The sequence below is a fragment of the Prinia subflava genome, chromosome 13, assembly GCF_021018805.1.
Source record: "Prinia subflava isolate CZ2003 ecotype Zambia chromosome 13, Cam_Psub_1.2, whole genome shotgun sequence".
In the NCBI taxonomy this organism is placed as follows: domain Eukaryota; kingdom Metazoa; phylum Chordata; class Aves; order Passeriformes; family Cisticolidae; genus Prinia; species Prinia subflava.
In genome coordinates this window covers 9,047,021-9,062,690 of record NC_086259.1, presented here as the reverse complement: position 1 = coordinate 9,062,690, position 15,670 = coordinate 9,047,021, and the positions used below count along the sequence as shown (strand labels likewise).

Sequence of the window (15,670 nt, the reverse complement as noted above, 5' to 3'; positions counted from 1 at the left end):
AGACCCAAACACTCACAGAAAGGTCACATTAAGCATTTCATTTACATTTCAATGGCCACTGCTGACATTTCTGCTTTTCAGACATCCCCTGCTCTGGCAGCCAACTGAAAAACCCTTCCAGTACTTAAAATTATATTTGCAGTCTTTTACTATACTACATTCATAGCAAGCATGCTAAAAAAACACTTCCCATAACGAGATAGTATTGGTTTAAAATTAAATTGAAATATGCAGGGAAATAAACGAAACAAGAAGGAAGGTGATCAAAGGAGATCTGATGACTCACAAGACAGGCAGGCTCACACACGGGTTGTGAAAGCGGCAGGGAAAACTCATGAGCAAAACACAAGCCAGGACTGCTCTGTGCTAGAAATGCACGAGGGTGGGGGAGACACACACAAAGTCCGGGAAAAGAAAGCTGGGGAAGGCTTTTTGTTAACTCTGAGGAGAATTCTGAAAGTCTGCCTTTTCTGACTGAAACAATCCGAGGAAAAGGCAACACAGCAACAGCAACAACGCACTTCTGAGGAGGGCAGCCAGGATCTTTCTGTACCTATTCACACTTTCCCTTAAATGTTATTTCCCTCAGTATCCCAAATCATGTATTTCCACATAAGTTATGAGTAATATCTTTCCATATAATTTCTCAACAAGAGACTGAAGGGAGTTCATAAAACAGCATTTCTAAAGTTCTACTTTCTCATTGTTCAACTTCCCATGCTTCTCTCACTTTTCTTTGGCACAGAGGGGTTAGACACTGTCCTACAATCCAATAGCTCGGGGCTGGGAAAAGCACAGCTCCAGAATGGAAACTGGGAGTGTGCAGCCTAACCACAGAGAGCAAGGGAACCACTGTCCCACACACCTCTCCTTCCTAAAGCTGGACATAGGCTTGCATGAAGGTAATGCGTCCAAAACCTGAAAACTACTGGCTGTAGCTTCTAAGAAGAAATAAAAAAGACTTCCTCAGTACTTTTTTAAGGCAACAGTAAGAGTTGAATTGCAGAGGGTGCATGCTTTTATTTGTTTACTGGTAATTTTCTCAAAAAAAAAATTGTTATCTTGACTACACACTTTTGCAATTAAGGTGAACCTTCAAATCTGAAATTTTATAGTTTGCTCTAAAGCATCATTTTCTTCCACAGACTGGGGCATTCTGGGAGATGTCTGTGCCATAAGCCTTAAAACACAGCCACATGCTGCAGCAAGTTTGTGTGCTTTTCCACTTGCTCCAAAAAGCAGTACATTTGTTCACTACCCACCACTTTGCATTTTACCAAGCTTCCTCTCCCTTCTCCCTGAAATCGCACAGTGCCGTAGGACATTTCCAATATTACTGCAAACCTCTCTTCAAATCAGATGCCAATGATCTCTCAGCAGTTACTAAGTGCTCACTGGATTCCAGGATAAGCACATCACCAAGAGCTGCTGTCACAGGCAAGCTGGAGCATGCACTGCTGCCCTCGCCATGCCAGGACAGAACACCCAGCACTCTGCACCCTGTGTCCCATGCTGACAGGGGAATAACACCTGCTGAGCTTTCAGCTATTTACACATTAGAGAGAATTGGTCATAAATGCATTTTTTGCTTTGGTTTTATGCTACTCCTTTCTGCTTTAGTAGTGCATTACACTGTTGTGAGTGTAAGTAATTTTTTAAATCACAAGGAAGATGAACAAAGATACTCTGTCACTGGAAGGAAAATATAAAGCTAGAAGTTTTCCTGCATCCTTTCAAAAGTCTTTAGAATTTCTTAATTTCCAGAAACTCAAAATAGGTATGTTTCCTTTTTTAAACAAAACCTCTACCTGGCTCCTAATGACCAAACTGGTTCCAAAGGAACAGGACTAGCTAACATTGGAATGAGGAATCCCCAACAAATAATTTCCCTGTGGAGCAGGAAACAAATACAATGTCACATTTGAACAGTGAAAACCCCTTCCACCTTGTCAGGCTCAGTCTTCAACAAGTGGAAGGTTTTTCCTCTGGACAGTTTTGAAACACAAGAGGAGTGAATACTGCACAGCTATGGGTAGAAGAAGTAATATGGATAATGTTTCTGAATCAGCATGACAAACTCAACTAGCTTAATTCTTTACCAGTTTATCAACTGACAACCTGACAACCGTAAGGGAATAATCAGGGTTTTCAAGATTAGGCAAAGGCCCTAAACGTGACTAACAAAGCATATTTTCCTGCCATATTCAGAGTCATGCTGTTTGCTTTACCAACAAAAGAAATTTTACAACTCTATATTCTTGTTTAATCATGCTGAATCAACACACTAAACCCTTCAGCCTGGCTGGTGGTGTGACTGTTAACCAAGCTCCAAGTAGTTTTCTTTCTGTTTCAGTCACCAATGCAACAAAGTATTTTGATATTCATAACCCTTTATGGCTTGAGAAATCACTTTAACTTTTAAGTTACAAACATGCACCTAACAGCTGTCTGAGGTAGAGAAAGCTATAATGTCACTGGTTAGAACCACTTACTAAAAGAAACCAATTTGTGCAGACTACCATGACACAGAAAAAAAAAAAATCAAGGTCTGATTCGTGAATGAAAAAATGAGAAAAAGGAGTCTTATAGTGGCCCTTTTTAGTGCAAACTACCAAAATAAGAAAGAAAAAAGAGGGTTTCTTAGATGAATTCTAATCCTTAAATTTAACTTAGAAAACAGGAAAAGAGTATACTTTCCTAAACACGGAAAATGCAACTGCTGGTGCTTTTGAAAAACATTTGTATTTGTTCTGTTCCACGAGCCTCTTAGAAAGGCTACAAGAGATCAGCCTCAGACCCAATCCTTGTATCACTGAGCAGCACACATGGCAAATTATATTCCTGCTCTGCCTCAATCCTCCCATTCAGCACCACTCCCTTCCCTTTGTTTTGCCCATGGCAAATGCACAGCCATCAGCTCCAGACTCTCCTTGCTGGGATACACCCCATCAGATTGAATTTAATTTTTGAGTTGTCTCTGGGGTTAGTGGTGAGGGTGGAGAATACAGAGCTAATATAAATACACTGGGAGTGATCAATACATTAGCAGAAACACTGGGTAAAGACCCAGTTTGGCCTTGTTGACCTAAGGAGCACAACTGCTCTTCAGCTAAACTCATAAATGTAGAATTATCCCTGCGTACAGCACGGATTAACTCAGTCAACACAATGAAGATGCACCGTCCTCCCAAGAAGGGAAGGCCAAGAAGCAGTCGCTTGCCTAAGAATAGAATTTTATGGCTCATTGGAAAGGCAATCAGAAAAGGTTAACACTTTACAGCTCTGCTGAGCACAGGTCTGTCCCGTTTGCAGGTGCCCCATGAGGAGGAGCCAGGGCCCGGGCAGGGCTGCCTCACCCCGGCACGCCGGCGGACTCCATGCGGTTGGCCAGCGACACGTCGTGGGACCACACGTCGTACTGCCACTTCCGCAGGCCGATCACCCCGCACAGCACGTTCCCAGAGTGGATCCCCACCCGCATGTTGATGTCCACGCCCGTGGCTTCTCTCACCTGCCTGGGACGGAGGCATCAGGGGGTTAGAGCAGGAGAATTGGCATTTCCTCTCCTCCTGTTTAGTCTCATCATACACTTGGTGCAAAGACCAGACAAACTTATGATCAGAACTGTGCAACTACAGCTAATAAATACACTTTGAATGCTGACAAGCAAACTGGTTACCTAATTCAGTATCTGCACAGTGTGTGTATTTTAAACAGCCTTCTGTGTAATACTTACTTTATTGCTTCACACATGTCGAGCCCCATTTTAACACAGTTCCTGGCATGAACTGGTAAGGACACAGGCAGGCCTGAGACACAGTAGTAGCAGTCTCCCAGGATTTTTATTCTCATGCATTCATTCTCCTGCAAAATTACACCAAATCTTTTTAACAGGAAAAAATTAACTGCAAGTAGGCTAACAGCTCCAAAGGCTCTGTTTTGAGAAAGTCATGCTTTGTTCAATCTTTGTTGAAACAAAGCTTACTTCTTTTTTCTTCACATCTGAATGCCTGGACATTGCTCAGGCATTCAGAGAGAACAAAAATGACCACTTTCTGAAATAAAACCATCTTTTTTGTTTCTCACCTGTTTCTTGGAAATGTGTGCATTTGAAAAAAACTATAAATAAAATAAAACTGTCACAGAATTTACCATCTAGAGGATGAAATCTACTCATCTATCTTTTAATCTTCATCTGAACTATGAGCAGTTTTCCCTCTATTTTTACATGTCAGCCTCATAAATAACAGTGTGAGGTATCATAACACCTCCCAGCACTGAGGGAAAACTTAGAAATTCAGATGCCCAACCTGGTAGCTGTGCAGATGCCAAATGGGATTTTTTTGTTATTTCAAACATGACTGAAGAGGAAGCTGGCACACAATACAGTTTGCTATTGCTAGTGAAAAAGCCCAATACTAAATGGCAGAAAAAAGATTTTTTTCCTAGCTGTGCAACAAAGGATACTGCTGCCAATGACTGGCAGGAGAGAGCAAAAAGCCTCTGATACTGTCTTTTGTTAACAGTTTACTGAATAATTTTAACTACAAGGGTTGCAGGCAAGCCAGGGCTAATTCTGCAAGGCTGTGTGGTGTTTGACTGATGAGCAGAGATGGCTTAACTTGGGCCAGCCAACACCTCCTGCTGTTCAACCCTACCTACTGTGGGAACACAGTTGCTAAATCAGCTCCAAAATCAGCCAAATGTGTGGCAATTTCCTAAACTGATTTGTTCTCCCTCATCACTTAAAGCCTTTAGGGAACATCCGTCATTCTCCACATCTAATCCATCCCAGTGGGTCCTGAGCAGTGCCACAAGTGACAGCCTCAAGGGATGAGCAGGGAAACCCAGCCCTGGATTAGAGCTGCTGCACTTCAGCATCCAGCTCAGTGTCCAGCTTAGCCATCAAGTTTTATTAGGTAAATTGGAGATTGCAACATTTGTACATTATGGAAAAGATGACAGAATACTGTCTGGCAGAACAAAAATAGCACAAAAAGCAGAACCTCTTCTCACAGCTCAACCACAGAGTTGCAAAAGACCTTGACTCACTAAATCCAGACATTAGAGTGCAATTTGCAGACAGCAGTGAGAAATTCAAATGCATTACTTAAAATCTAGAATTTTTTCTATTTTTATATATGCAAAACAGTTATAAAACCTGACCAAATGTGTTTAACCTCAGCTTCTACTTCAGCATTAAAAACAATTTTGCCATTTGGCAGCTAAAATGACATAACTTTATATCTGCTTCTAATCAATTACAATAGATACAGAATAACTTTTATTTGTCAGTACTTAAACATTTAACAGCAACTGAATTCAGATAAATGCAAAGATTAGCCATGTCATTCAGTCAAAAATGTTACTAGCAGGTTTTAATCAGTGGCATATTTAAGAATTCATTCAATGATGTCCCAAGGCTTTAATTACAGCAATTTCCCTCCTCTGCTACATTAATAAGTTTAGAGTTTTCCAACTTTTTCTGACACTTTTTTTAGGATTTCACAAACACAACACACATAGGTGATACAGTCCCTGTAATGTGAGAAATAAAAACCTGAGTTTGTGATTTGAGCTGCAAAAGATTAACCTCAAGCAGCATCTGGAAGTGGTAACAATTCCTGCCAGGCTGAAGGGTCAGTATTGAGGATATGTCTTAATAGGCACCATTTTAAACTACTCCCCATTCTTTCAATTTTTGTAAATATCCATTAGTATCCGGAAGCTTTCTTTAGCTCACTTCTGAGCTAAAGAACTGTTAGCCTGATGCCTCTGAATTTATGAGTTTAAATGTGTGTCTGAGAATTCTCCATTTGCAGTCAAACAAACCTTGGAGCTGAGCACAGCAAAGCTCCTCAGTGGAGTTTGTACTCAGAACCTCCTACAGCCCTGCTGTAATCACTTACCACCATCAGACAATTTCCTAAATTATACAGATAAACCTCCACACCCAAGAACTGGAATTACAGTAGCAACTTGCTAAATTTCCCATTTGTGTTTTACATTTTGTTTTAATGTGATTTTGCCAGATAGCTTTAAAGCAAAAACGGACCTGCCTTCCTGACTCAGGACTAACACCCAGCTGCCTCCTGTTGTGCAAAAAGACTTCTTTTTCCAAAGGCCTTTATCCTGCAGCACAAACTGTAAACCTACCTTTGCAATCTGATCAAACTTTCCAAAGAGTTCATTCAGCATCACTACAAGTTCCTTAGGAGAGCAATCACTGGCAAGGCGAGTGAATCCCACGATGTCAGCATAAAGAATGCTAGACAAGAGCAAAAGGAAAAAGCAGGAAAAGTGAAATATGAAGATACGTCAATTCCACAGTCAGCATAACTATTGAAATGCATTTAACAGAAAATACCTCTCCCCTCTTTGGGAAACAACTCCAGCAAAAAGGGCTTAAGTATCTCCCCTGATTTAAAAGACAGCACACCAGTTCAACACACATTATCTTCCCATTACAGGAAAGAACCTCACTTCAGCCTGAAAGTCTGCCTTCAAATTTTAATTTCACCGGACCATATGTACTGATAAGAATCAGAAGTTTATATTAATACAATTATTTCTAGGGTTTCCACTTACCTAACATTTTGATGCCTTTTTACATATAGGCTGTGGAAGTTGTTGTCATGCATTTGCCTGTTATCATTAGTTTCCTTCAGTCGCTCAATGATGGCCAGCTTCATTTCCATAGAGATATGAGCAGGCAGGATGGATAAAAGCAAATTTTCCTAAAAAAGTGGGGGAGGAATAATTATGCAAAATTATTAACACAGCAAATTTGAAACTGTAGAGTTCTACTGACTGCAAGAAGGCATTAAAAAATGCCTTTATTCAAATAGCTTTTGAGTAATGCATGTCAGGTTTTCCAGAAAACATTTTTACATTTCTATTCTCCAAATTATTGATTTCACAATTATGTTGCATATTTCTTCTTTCGTTCCTTGTGGCCTAGGTGTGACATCCCTCTGTAACCATGAAACACACACACAAAAATGTCAGTATTCAGTACTACATTTTCTGGATAAATTACATTTTCTCTTGTCCACTAATGTCAGTGTTATGTTGGCATTGTTTGATAAAGCTTCTGTAAAAGCTTATGTTTGGTGCCTAACAATCTATTCAGTATTAAAAATATTTGTAAATTCTCAAATGCCAGAAAAGCAGCAACAGATACAAAAGTGTCAGCTATGTGCTGCTGTAGCTAAACTGAAATAGTGCCACTGAAATGAAGTCATTTGAGCTGAAGGAGAAAAACTCCTCCAGACCAACTTCCTCTGTTTGACTATTCAGGGCACTGTTTTACATTGGCTCTCATTCAAAAGCCCATTCTTCAAAGAAGACCCTGGTAAGCTCCTGGGCAGAAGAAGATGACAAATAGAGAATACTTTGAAGGAGGAAGGGCTCTCTCACCGCAGAGATGGAAGAGGAAATGTTGTGTGGAGCAGCTACAAGAAGGAACCTTTTCAGACAACATCAACACCAAGATTAACACATTGTGCAGCCAAGTAAAATGCTAAATGCTGTCCCCTGGGACCAAGTCCTTGTCCCTTTTCCTGAATACCCAATGCAGCCATGTGCAGGGAGCTGCCAGGGTTATCCAGTGCCTACCCCTGAGGAGAAATACCCTGGGATCACATTGGGAAGAGACAGTCCTGGAGTGATCGTCTGCACAAGGTGCAGGCAGCAGTTTAGTTTGAGACTGATTCCAGAAAGAACTGATTCCTGGGAAAGAACTTAAACTGACAGCGGAATCCCAGGGAATACAACAGGGCCATTGGGAGCCTGACACAGCACAGTTTTCAAGGAAGCTGTGAGGAGCCCTGAACTGCAGTTCTCACATCTTTTTCACAGAGAAAAAGTGGGTGGCAGAAAGGATACCCAGAATTCCCTGACAGACTGCAACACCGATGGAAAGAAAGCTCTCCATAGACTTAAGCACATTTACATTTCAAACAAGCAACCATTCAAAAAAACAATCCCAAACCCAAAATCCTGAACACCCATGGAAGTCAGCACGTGGCCCAGGAAATGAGAGCACACTGCCTTCGTAAGGTGATCAGAGGCTTCCCTGGCAGCTGCGCCAGGAAATTCTGCCAGGGCTTTCATGCAGATTTGTCATCTCATCTCACAAGATTAGCATCAGAGAACAGATCGCACTAGCAGGGTGGCATTTTCTTCTTTCCAGTTTGATCAGGTCAGTCACTTTTCAGCCCCTTCTTGTTATCTAATAACTGGTGGGCAGAGAACACGGTAGAACCTTCTAGAGCTCTTCTTAACCCTATTTATACCGGGAAAGGTGCCCCAGTTTCAGCTTTGGTATCTCTCTACAGTCCTTCCTCAGTAAGAAATTCGTGTTCCTTGCTTATTTTTTGAACATTGGAGTTTATGGAAATAAATATTTTAATCTATTGTATGATTTATTTTTTCTCCCTTTGCATCCAATTTTCTTCTTCTAGCAAAGGAAAAATAGTTTGTGAGAAAAGAAAAATTCAGAACTAATAATACTTTAGAATTCAATGCAAAAAAAAAGGTGACCAAGAAAAGCATAAAACTAACTGCTAAAATTACCTTACAAGTAATTTCAGGGCATTAAGGCCTCTTAAGTTACCTTAGACCAGTCCCAGGAACAGTTTATTCTAGGAAAAAAGGAACTAAAATGACTGGCAATTACACTGCTGTTACAAATACTGTGAATTTCATGTAGACAAGCCCAAGAAAACAGCTTCCTCCCTTTTACTTCCTTCTTTTGTTACAAATGGCACAATTTTTATTTTTGACACTAGGTGGGTATCTCAAAGATTGGCCCAAGCTTTTCAACATGGATTAGTCACCAACCTTATGAATTTATACAGACTTTGGAAATGAAAACAAGGAATTCATAACATGAACTAGCTCACTCACTTGTTGCCTCTTTTCAATCTTCAGTTTCATTCGGACTTGAATGCACTTTAAGGTGTATCTGTACAAATCCCAAGAAGCAACCTGCATTTGGCGTTTGTGAAATGCACCCATGAAGTTGCCACAAAGGAAAATTACAGCATTGGCAAGGAGCTGCACAAGAAGAAAAATATTTACCTACTGCAGGGCAGTCATTGATACTTCACTCACACAAATTAGTCCCATAAAAAACAATCAATCCCAGACCATGTCTCATTTCCTCTTACCCCATCCCATAACAAATCACTGTTGCTATTACCCAGGATGGACCTGGCAGATATAACTTTAACTGTCACAGGCAGAATCATGAAACAGAAGATCCTGTGACACCATTTAACATTTATTTGCAGGCACCAGTTTGATTTGTGGAAAACCAGTGCACAGGCCCCTGCCTCAGCACGCTGTGGAGCCTGGCACACGGGGTGTGCTGGGGTGCTCCTTTGAACACACCCTGTGAGGAGTGTGGGGAGCAGGAAAGCAGCAGCAGCACTGCCAGCCCTGCTGACAGCCCAGGGCAGCAGGGCCCTTTTGATCCACCCTGTGGATCCAGCAGTGCCTGATCAAGGCAGGCAGACCCACCTGAGAGAGCACAGACTGGGAAGAGTGACTGTGACCTAAGCCAGGCATATTTTTAACATATTTTTAGTTTAAAAGTTAATATAACCCCGCTTTTTCCACTTAGGTCAGAAAAACAAAATGCACTACAGATTTAAAAATTTGCAATTTTACAAAAAGCCCAAGGTTTTTTGGGCCCAAGCTCCAAATCCATGAACTTGAAACATCAATGTGGAAGTCTGGAACTCTTCTAAACAGAATAGTTATGCCAAAAGCAAAGGGCTAACATGACTAGGGTATTTCATTGTGTAACCAAGTTATTTTCTTACCTGAAATAGAAAGGATTCCTTGTTTTCTTGAGGAGTCACACTTACTACACTTACCACAGTGCTTAGAACAATAATATGGGAGAGAGCAGAAACAACACTAATTATAACAGCACCTCTCATCCCAAAAGGTAACATGGTATAAACTGTGAAGATTATGAACAGAAAGAACGGCACCTTTGGAAAGAAAAAGAAAAAATAAAAAAGAATCACACATACATGTCATTAGGTGAATCCCAAAAATCACTACAGAAATAGGAGCAAAGCAGTAGGATTCCTGATCTATTTCAGGGTGAATAATTAGATACTGACATTTCAAAACACAGTTAAAACCATAAGATCAGTGGTGGTTCTAAGAATTTTGAGGGATTAACAGCTATAGGTTCATAGACAAGATGGGTTAACATGACATACTGCCTATAATTTTTTCACTTTTCCTTGCCCTTTATCCTGAACTTATCCTTTACAGCTGGAGATGCACTTTGGGCACATTTTGTACTCACACATCAGGAACAGTGTGTTGCAAGGGTAGCAATACCAAATAGAATCAGATTTCTCACCTGCTGGAAGATATTTTTCTAATTTTAACATCACCCAGTCACATGTGTATGTTTGCTTCGTGTTTGATAAAAACCAAAAATCCAACCAATACTTCCTGGTCCTCCCACAGGAGAATAACCTTTATTACCACTGACCACATATTTAGCTGCAGAGATTTTACAAAATGCAGAACTAAACTGCTCCAGATGAGTGGGAAGGTCTGTAAAACTTAAACCCATATTTATACACTTGTTACAATTGTTAGCTTATATATAAATATGGAAACTAACAATCCTGATCAGAGGAATATATTGCAGCATTCCTGGCTCAGCTCCTTCCCACCACAGCAACTGAACTTGTGCCATTCCAGACTAGAGCTTCCTTCAAGGAAGTCTCAAGGTCCAGTCTGCCCTTAATTTTTTCCCAGAATAGACAGTTTGACTGAGACAACACTAATCAGACAAAAAGGCAAATAAAAGTTTTAATTCAATGAAAATATTTTTCCGTGTGTATCTTACTATTTTAGCTGGAGTAAAAATATTTTTTCTGCCCTATTTGCAACCCCCATCACACAATGTTCTGAATGCTGTGTGATAGTTTTGTAAGCACAAGCAAAGGATGGACAAGCAAAGGCCATACCTGCATTTAAACACTAGCTTTAATTAGTGATAAATTCATAACCTGAGGTGAAAGTCTGTAATAAATCTATTCACTTTTCAGAGTAGGGTGTCCTTACATTTTAGACATAAAATCAATATGAATGAATTATTACCACATGACGACACCACATTGGCTTGCAGCACTGAAAGCAGCAAAACCAAATGTTGCTTTGTTACATATTTGCATTTCGAGTTAAGAACAATACATTTGGGGGTGTTTCCTAAGGTAATAGGCACTTCCTTAAGTTAAGAAGTACTGAACAGCAATGCTAAATGTACAGTGCTGGATCCAGGCCATAATGCAAGCCAGATTTTGGTTGTTTAACTGATAATTTATATCTTTCTTTATTCAAATAAAAAAGGGAAGGGGCAGAGTTCTCTTAAAACAAGATAAAAAGTAATTTTTATTTAATTAAAACTCTTCTGCTTGCATTATGAGATCTTAGGAGGAGTTTCCTACAAATTATGATATTTTTGGCTCCATGAAATCACCCAAATTCTGATCAGAGATAGCAAGCAATGAAGTTTAGCTACACCCAGCAATGCCAGGATGTGTCATTTATCCTTATTGTTCACTTCACCTCTCCCACTGACTTAAAAACCTGCTCCCTAAGGCACACCCAGCTTTGGAGCCTTTTATATATTTTTTGAACCCCTCTTAGACCCAAATAAATTAAGAGAGAAAGTATTATTAACAAAAAAGTCACTCAGAGATGAATTCATAGTAATTAAGATTTAGAAAAATCCTAAATAAAAATTCAATTTGATTACAATTTAAAGATGCAATTCCCACATAGGTTTATGCAATTATCCTTTTTTTTTCACTGAAATGTATTTTCAGTATAATATAGAAAACCAACTAAAAATTATTGCAATAAATCAGTAAATCCAATGTTTAAAAGTTAACTCAAATCTCAGAAGAGTTATTATGCAGTTACAACATTCTGAAAGGCTAAAGCACACGAACACATTCCTACAAACACATCCACAAGCAGCTCTGTGTGAGTACCTGAATGAACACGACACACATACCTGTTCCCAGAGCTGATAATCAGTTCCTTTTTCAAAGAGGGATACGTATCCCACGGTGAGGAAGCAGATCCAAATCACGACTCCGAAGAAGGTGAGCCACCTGCGGAACAGGGACTCCATGCACAGCAGCAAGCACATGACTGCAAACACGGCCAGGGCAGCGCACACCGCCACGATGAAGGCAAGGTGGGACTGGGCTTCCTGCAAAAGCACAGCAAGGGCTACAGCTGGGCCAAATGTCCCCTTTAGAAAAATGAGAAATGCACCTATACTGCCCTGGAAACAGCTCGGATACCTTTGAAATAAGTTAACCTGGGTTTTTAAGTGGACTAGCTGTGGCAGCACAAACGCTGATCTTCACACATGCAGATATAACATAATAAATACTGGTAAAGATACTCATTCTACCTTAGTTCCACCATTATTGTTTTCCAAACTAGCTTACAATGCAAACCCCAAACCACTAAGTTCTAACTTTACTGTATCTATAATGCAGATGTACCCAAAGAAATGTATTTAGAGTTCAAACTTTGCTAAAGTGGTGTGTAACAGTGCTCTAAATTTCACAGAAGATAAATTGTTAAAAATAGTGTTGCTATGTTTTTCCCTTCCTAAGAAATAAAAGGTAAAAGGGATACAAGTGCAACTGGTAAGATTTGATTTGTTGCTAAAGAGAGACTTTAAGACCCTTTATGAAGCACAGTGTTTGGAAAGCAGTGTTAAAAGGCAATGAAGGATTATTACAGCTTCTTTACTACCTTTTTGCTTTGCTACCTTTACTACCTTTAAATCAACTCTTCTTGCCAGCCATCAGCTGCGCTTGTACAATACCAAATTTTTTTACAGAAAGTCAAATTACACTGCACAACAAAAAAATCTTTAAGCTGCATCTTTTCTGTGCCTATAGGATCACTGCTCTTTGCTAACTAAATATTGGTTCCACCAAACATCCATTGTACCAGGAGGTTCCTCTTGTCTTTTTATTAACAAAAGAAAAAAAAAAAAAAAAAGGAAATTAATATCCACAAGTCTTTTAAGAAAAAATCACCTCAGAAATAACCTGATGAAAAACGAACAAGTCACCATAATATTTTACATTTCTTAAATTACTCTTAAAAATATGAGAAATGCAGGACATTTTAACTTATGTTCTTGTTTCTTCCCTTTTAGTACTTACTATCATAGCTACCATTCAATACAGATTAGTATTTGTTCCTAATATACAGAAAGGAAAAACAATCCTTATAGTAACCGTGCATGTGCCTGACAACCTTCTCCTCTCTGCCCATCCTTTCAAAAACACACACAGTATTACATGCACAGTTACTTCATATCTGTCAGCACTGCAGCTTTGATACCATGTTATATAGCCACAAATGTTCAGTGTGCTATCAGAGAGACTCCTTATCGTTTCTGAAAACATTGAACACACACAGAAGGAGTTTACTCACAGCAGTGACAAAGAAGATTACAATCAGAGTAGTCCAGAAGAGGATTGCAATGAAGAGCAGCAGCAGCAGGAGGGGATGCTGCTGGCTGGTGTAGCGGTACTTCTCGTAGAGCGGGTCTGATATCCTGCACTCCTCGCTCTCGTTGAAGAAGTATTTCCCTTTAGCTGGCATCTTCTCCCAGGCTGGCTGCTCCTTCTCTCAGTTCCCAGTGCACACAGTGACACAGCTGAAGCCACTGCTTCAAAGAGAAGCTTTGTCGTTTTGCTGCCCCTGTGATCTTTAGGCACACCAAGTAACTCACGTTCTCTGGCTTTACTTCTCATGAGCATTAACTTCAGATGTCCAATGCAATTAAAGGCAAGAATTAACCTCCCCAAAACCACAGGCAATTCATCATCAGGTCTAAGCATGAAGCTCCAGATCAACTTGCACTGGCGCAGATAAGCGTTTTTGTCATGAGGTTTTTTTAATTATTGCTTTGCAAGTCTCTAACTCCTTTCCATAAGCTTGAATCTCACTTCCTGGGAAGAATCCTGCAGAGAGACAAGATTAGTAAATTCATAGTTAATCATACACAGTGTTCCCCAAGGGAGAGAGAATAAAAATAGTTGATTCCTTAAACTTTCCTTGAACTTTCTACCTGCATGCTCTGACCAGTGAGCAAAAGCTGCGTGCTGCTGGTGGGTGGGAGCCCAGGAGCCTTGTGCGTGGGCAGTGGTGCCCAGCAGTGCTCTCCAAGGGCTGCTCTGCTCCCCCTGCCCTGGCAACTCAAACATTTTCCTGTACAAATGTGCTACATGGGCTTTTTCTCCTTTTGAGCAAATGACACAGCTCCTGTGAGAGTGTTGTGTAACTGAATGCTCACAACTCTTTGGAAGTTGTGTGCATCTGTGTGTGTGTACACACAATTTTTAATCACTATACACTTGGCATTCTTTCTCAAACCATGCATCTTAAAAATGAAGAAATCCTCTTTTATTCATTTCACACTTTAATTAAGGCATAGAAAAATGAGAAAAGAATACAGCTGTCCAAGCCAAAATTCATTAAACTTTTTTTTAAAGATACTTAACATCTAGTTCTGTGTATTTCATTCCACTCTAAGTAATACTGTTTCCAAGGCAATACATGTGTTCTGCTAACAATGAACACTAAGGAATAAACCGTACTGTTAATTTTTAATGACCGGTGTTTTTCAAATAGGTTCATGAATATATTTTATTCAATGCCAAGAGCCATAAGAAAGAAGCATAAGGATGTGATGGAGAGAAGCATGAAAAATAGGATTTCATAAGTCTTATTAAAACTTGATAGCAGGACCACAGCTTCTTTGCCAGTCGACTGCTGTCACCATGGTGCCCAAGGCCACTGCTCCACAGAGGAAGAACCCACTAAAATCCACTTTTTTTTTTCCTCAGAAAAGCCAAATCCCAGCCACTTTCAAAAACCAAATGCTTAACTGCACATACACATTCAGACTGTTTTCACACTAAAAGCAGGAAAAGTTTCAGAAACCATACTGAGCAATTCTGTCTCTGGTAAATAGAGCCAAACACTAACATACTATCCAATTATTAATGTGCAAGCAGGCAAAACCAGATATATCAACAGTGAGATTGGACCAAAAAAAAAGTGTGTACTTCTGCAAAATGAGAAACTAGAACTTCTTTCCCAGAGTATGCAACAAACTTGGATTAATCACAAAAAAAGACCATATTGCTTCACTCTCATTCAGTAATAGAATAAATTTACATATATATTAACATATTAATATGTATATATGTAAAATAAGCAAATAAAATTGAATTTTTTTCCATTTATATTTAATGGTATACAAAATGTCTCACCTGCACTGGTTATTATTGAGCTTTTCACCATAATTAAAGTCCTCCCATTTTTCACTTACAAAAATTATTTTGGTACTCACACCATTTGCATGTGCATAATTGGGCTCTTGATAATAAGTGTGAATCTCAGAAACCACTGGCACTTAAAGGAGAGATGAAGAAGAAACTGAAACATTTGCATCATGTTTTACTGTATTTTCCAAGTCAAAGGTAACTGCACAATTCCTTCACTTGGACATAAGCCAGTTTTTTCCTGAAGAAGAAACTCTCAGAAGGTGTGCACAGGGGCAAGTATTTCAATCTGAGTTTGTCTT

At 39.7% G+C, this 15,670-nt stretch overlaps 1 protein-coding gene across 2 annotated transcripts in view; it reads right to left on the bottom strand.

The window, feature by feature from the left end:
* ADCY7 (adenylate cyclase 7) overlaps positions 1-15,670 on the bottom strand; it is a 58,997-nt gene that overhangs the window by 18,025 nt on the left and 25,302 nt on the right. For both annotated transcript variants that reach the window (XM_063410502.1, XM_063410500.1), the window contains 8 exons: positions 13,510-14,042; positions 12,059-12,259; positions 9,831-10,004; positions 8,911-9,060; positions 6,589-6,737; positions 6,157-6,268; positions 3,737-3,864; positions 3,357-3,515 (listed from right to left, as the gene is read on the bottom strand). In XM_063410502.1, coding sequence (XP_063266572.1) covers positions 3,357-3,515; positions 3,737-3,864; positions 6,157-6,268; positions 6,589-6,737; positions 8,911-9,060; positions 9,831-10,004; positions 12,059-12,259; positions 13,510-13,680 — 1,244 coding nt within the window. In that variant the 5' untranslated portion in view covers positions 13,681-14,042. The remainder of the gene's footprint in view (positions 1-3,356; positions 3,516-3,736; positions 3,865-6,156; positions 6,269-6,588; positions 6,738-8,910; positions 9,061-9,830; positions 10,005-12,058; positions 12,260-13,509; positions 14,043-15,670) is intronic.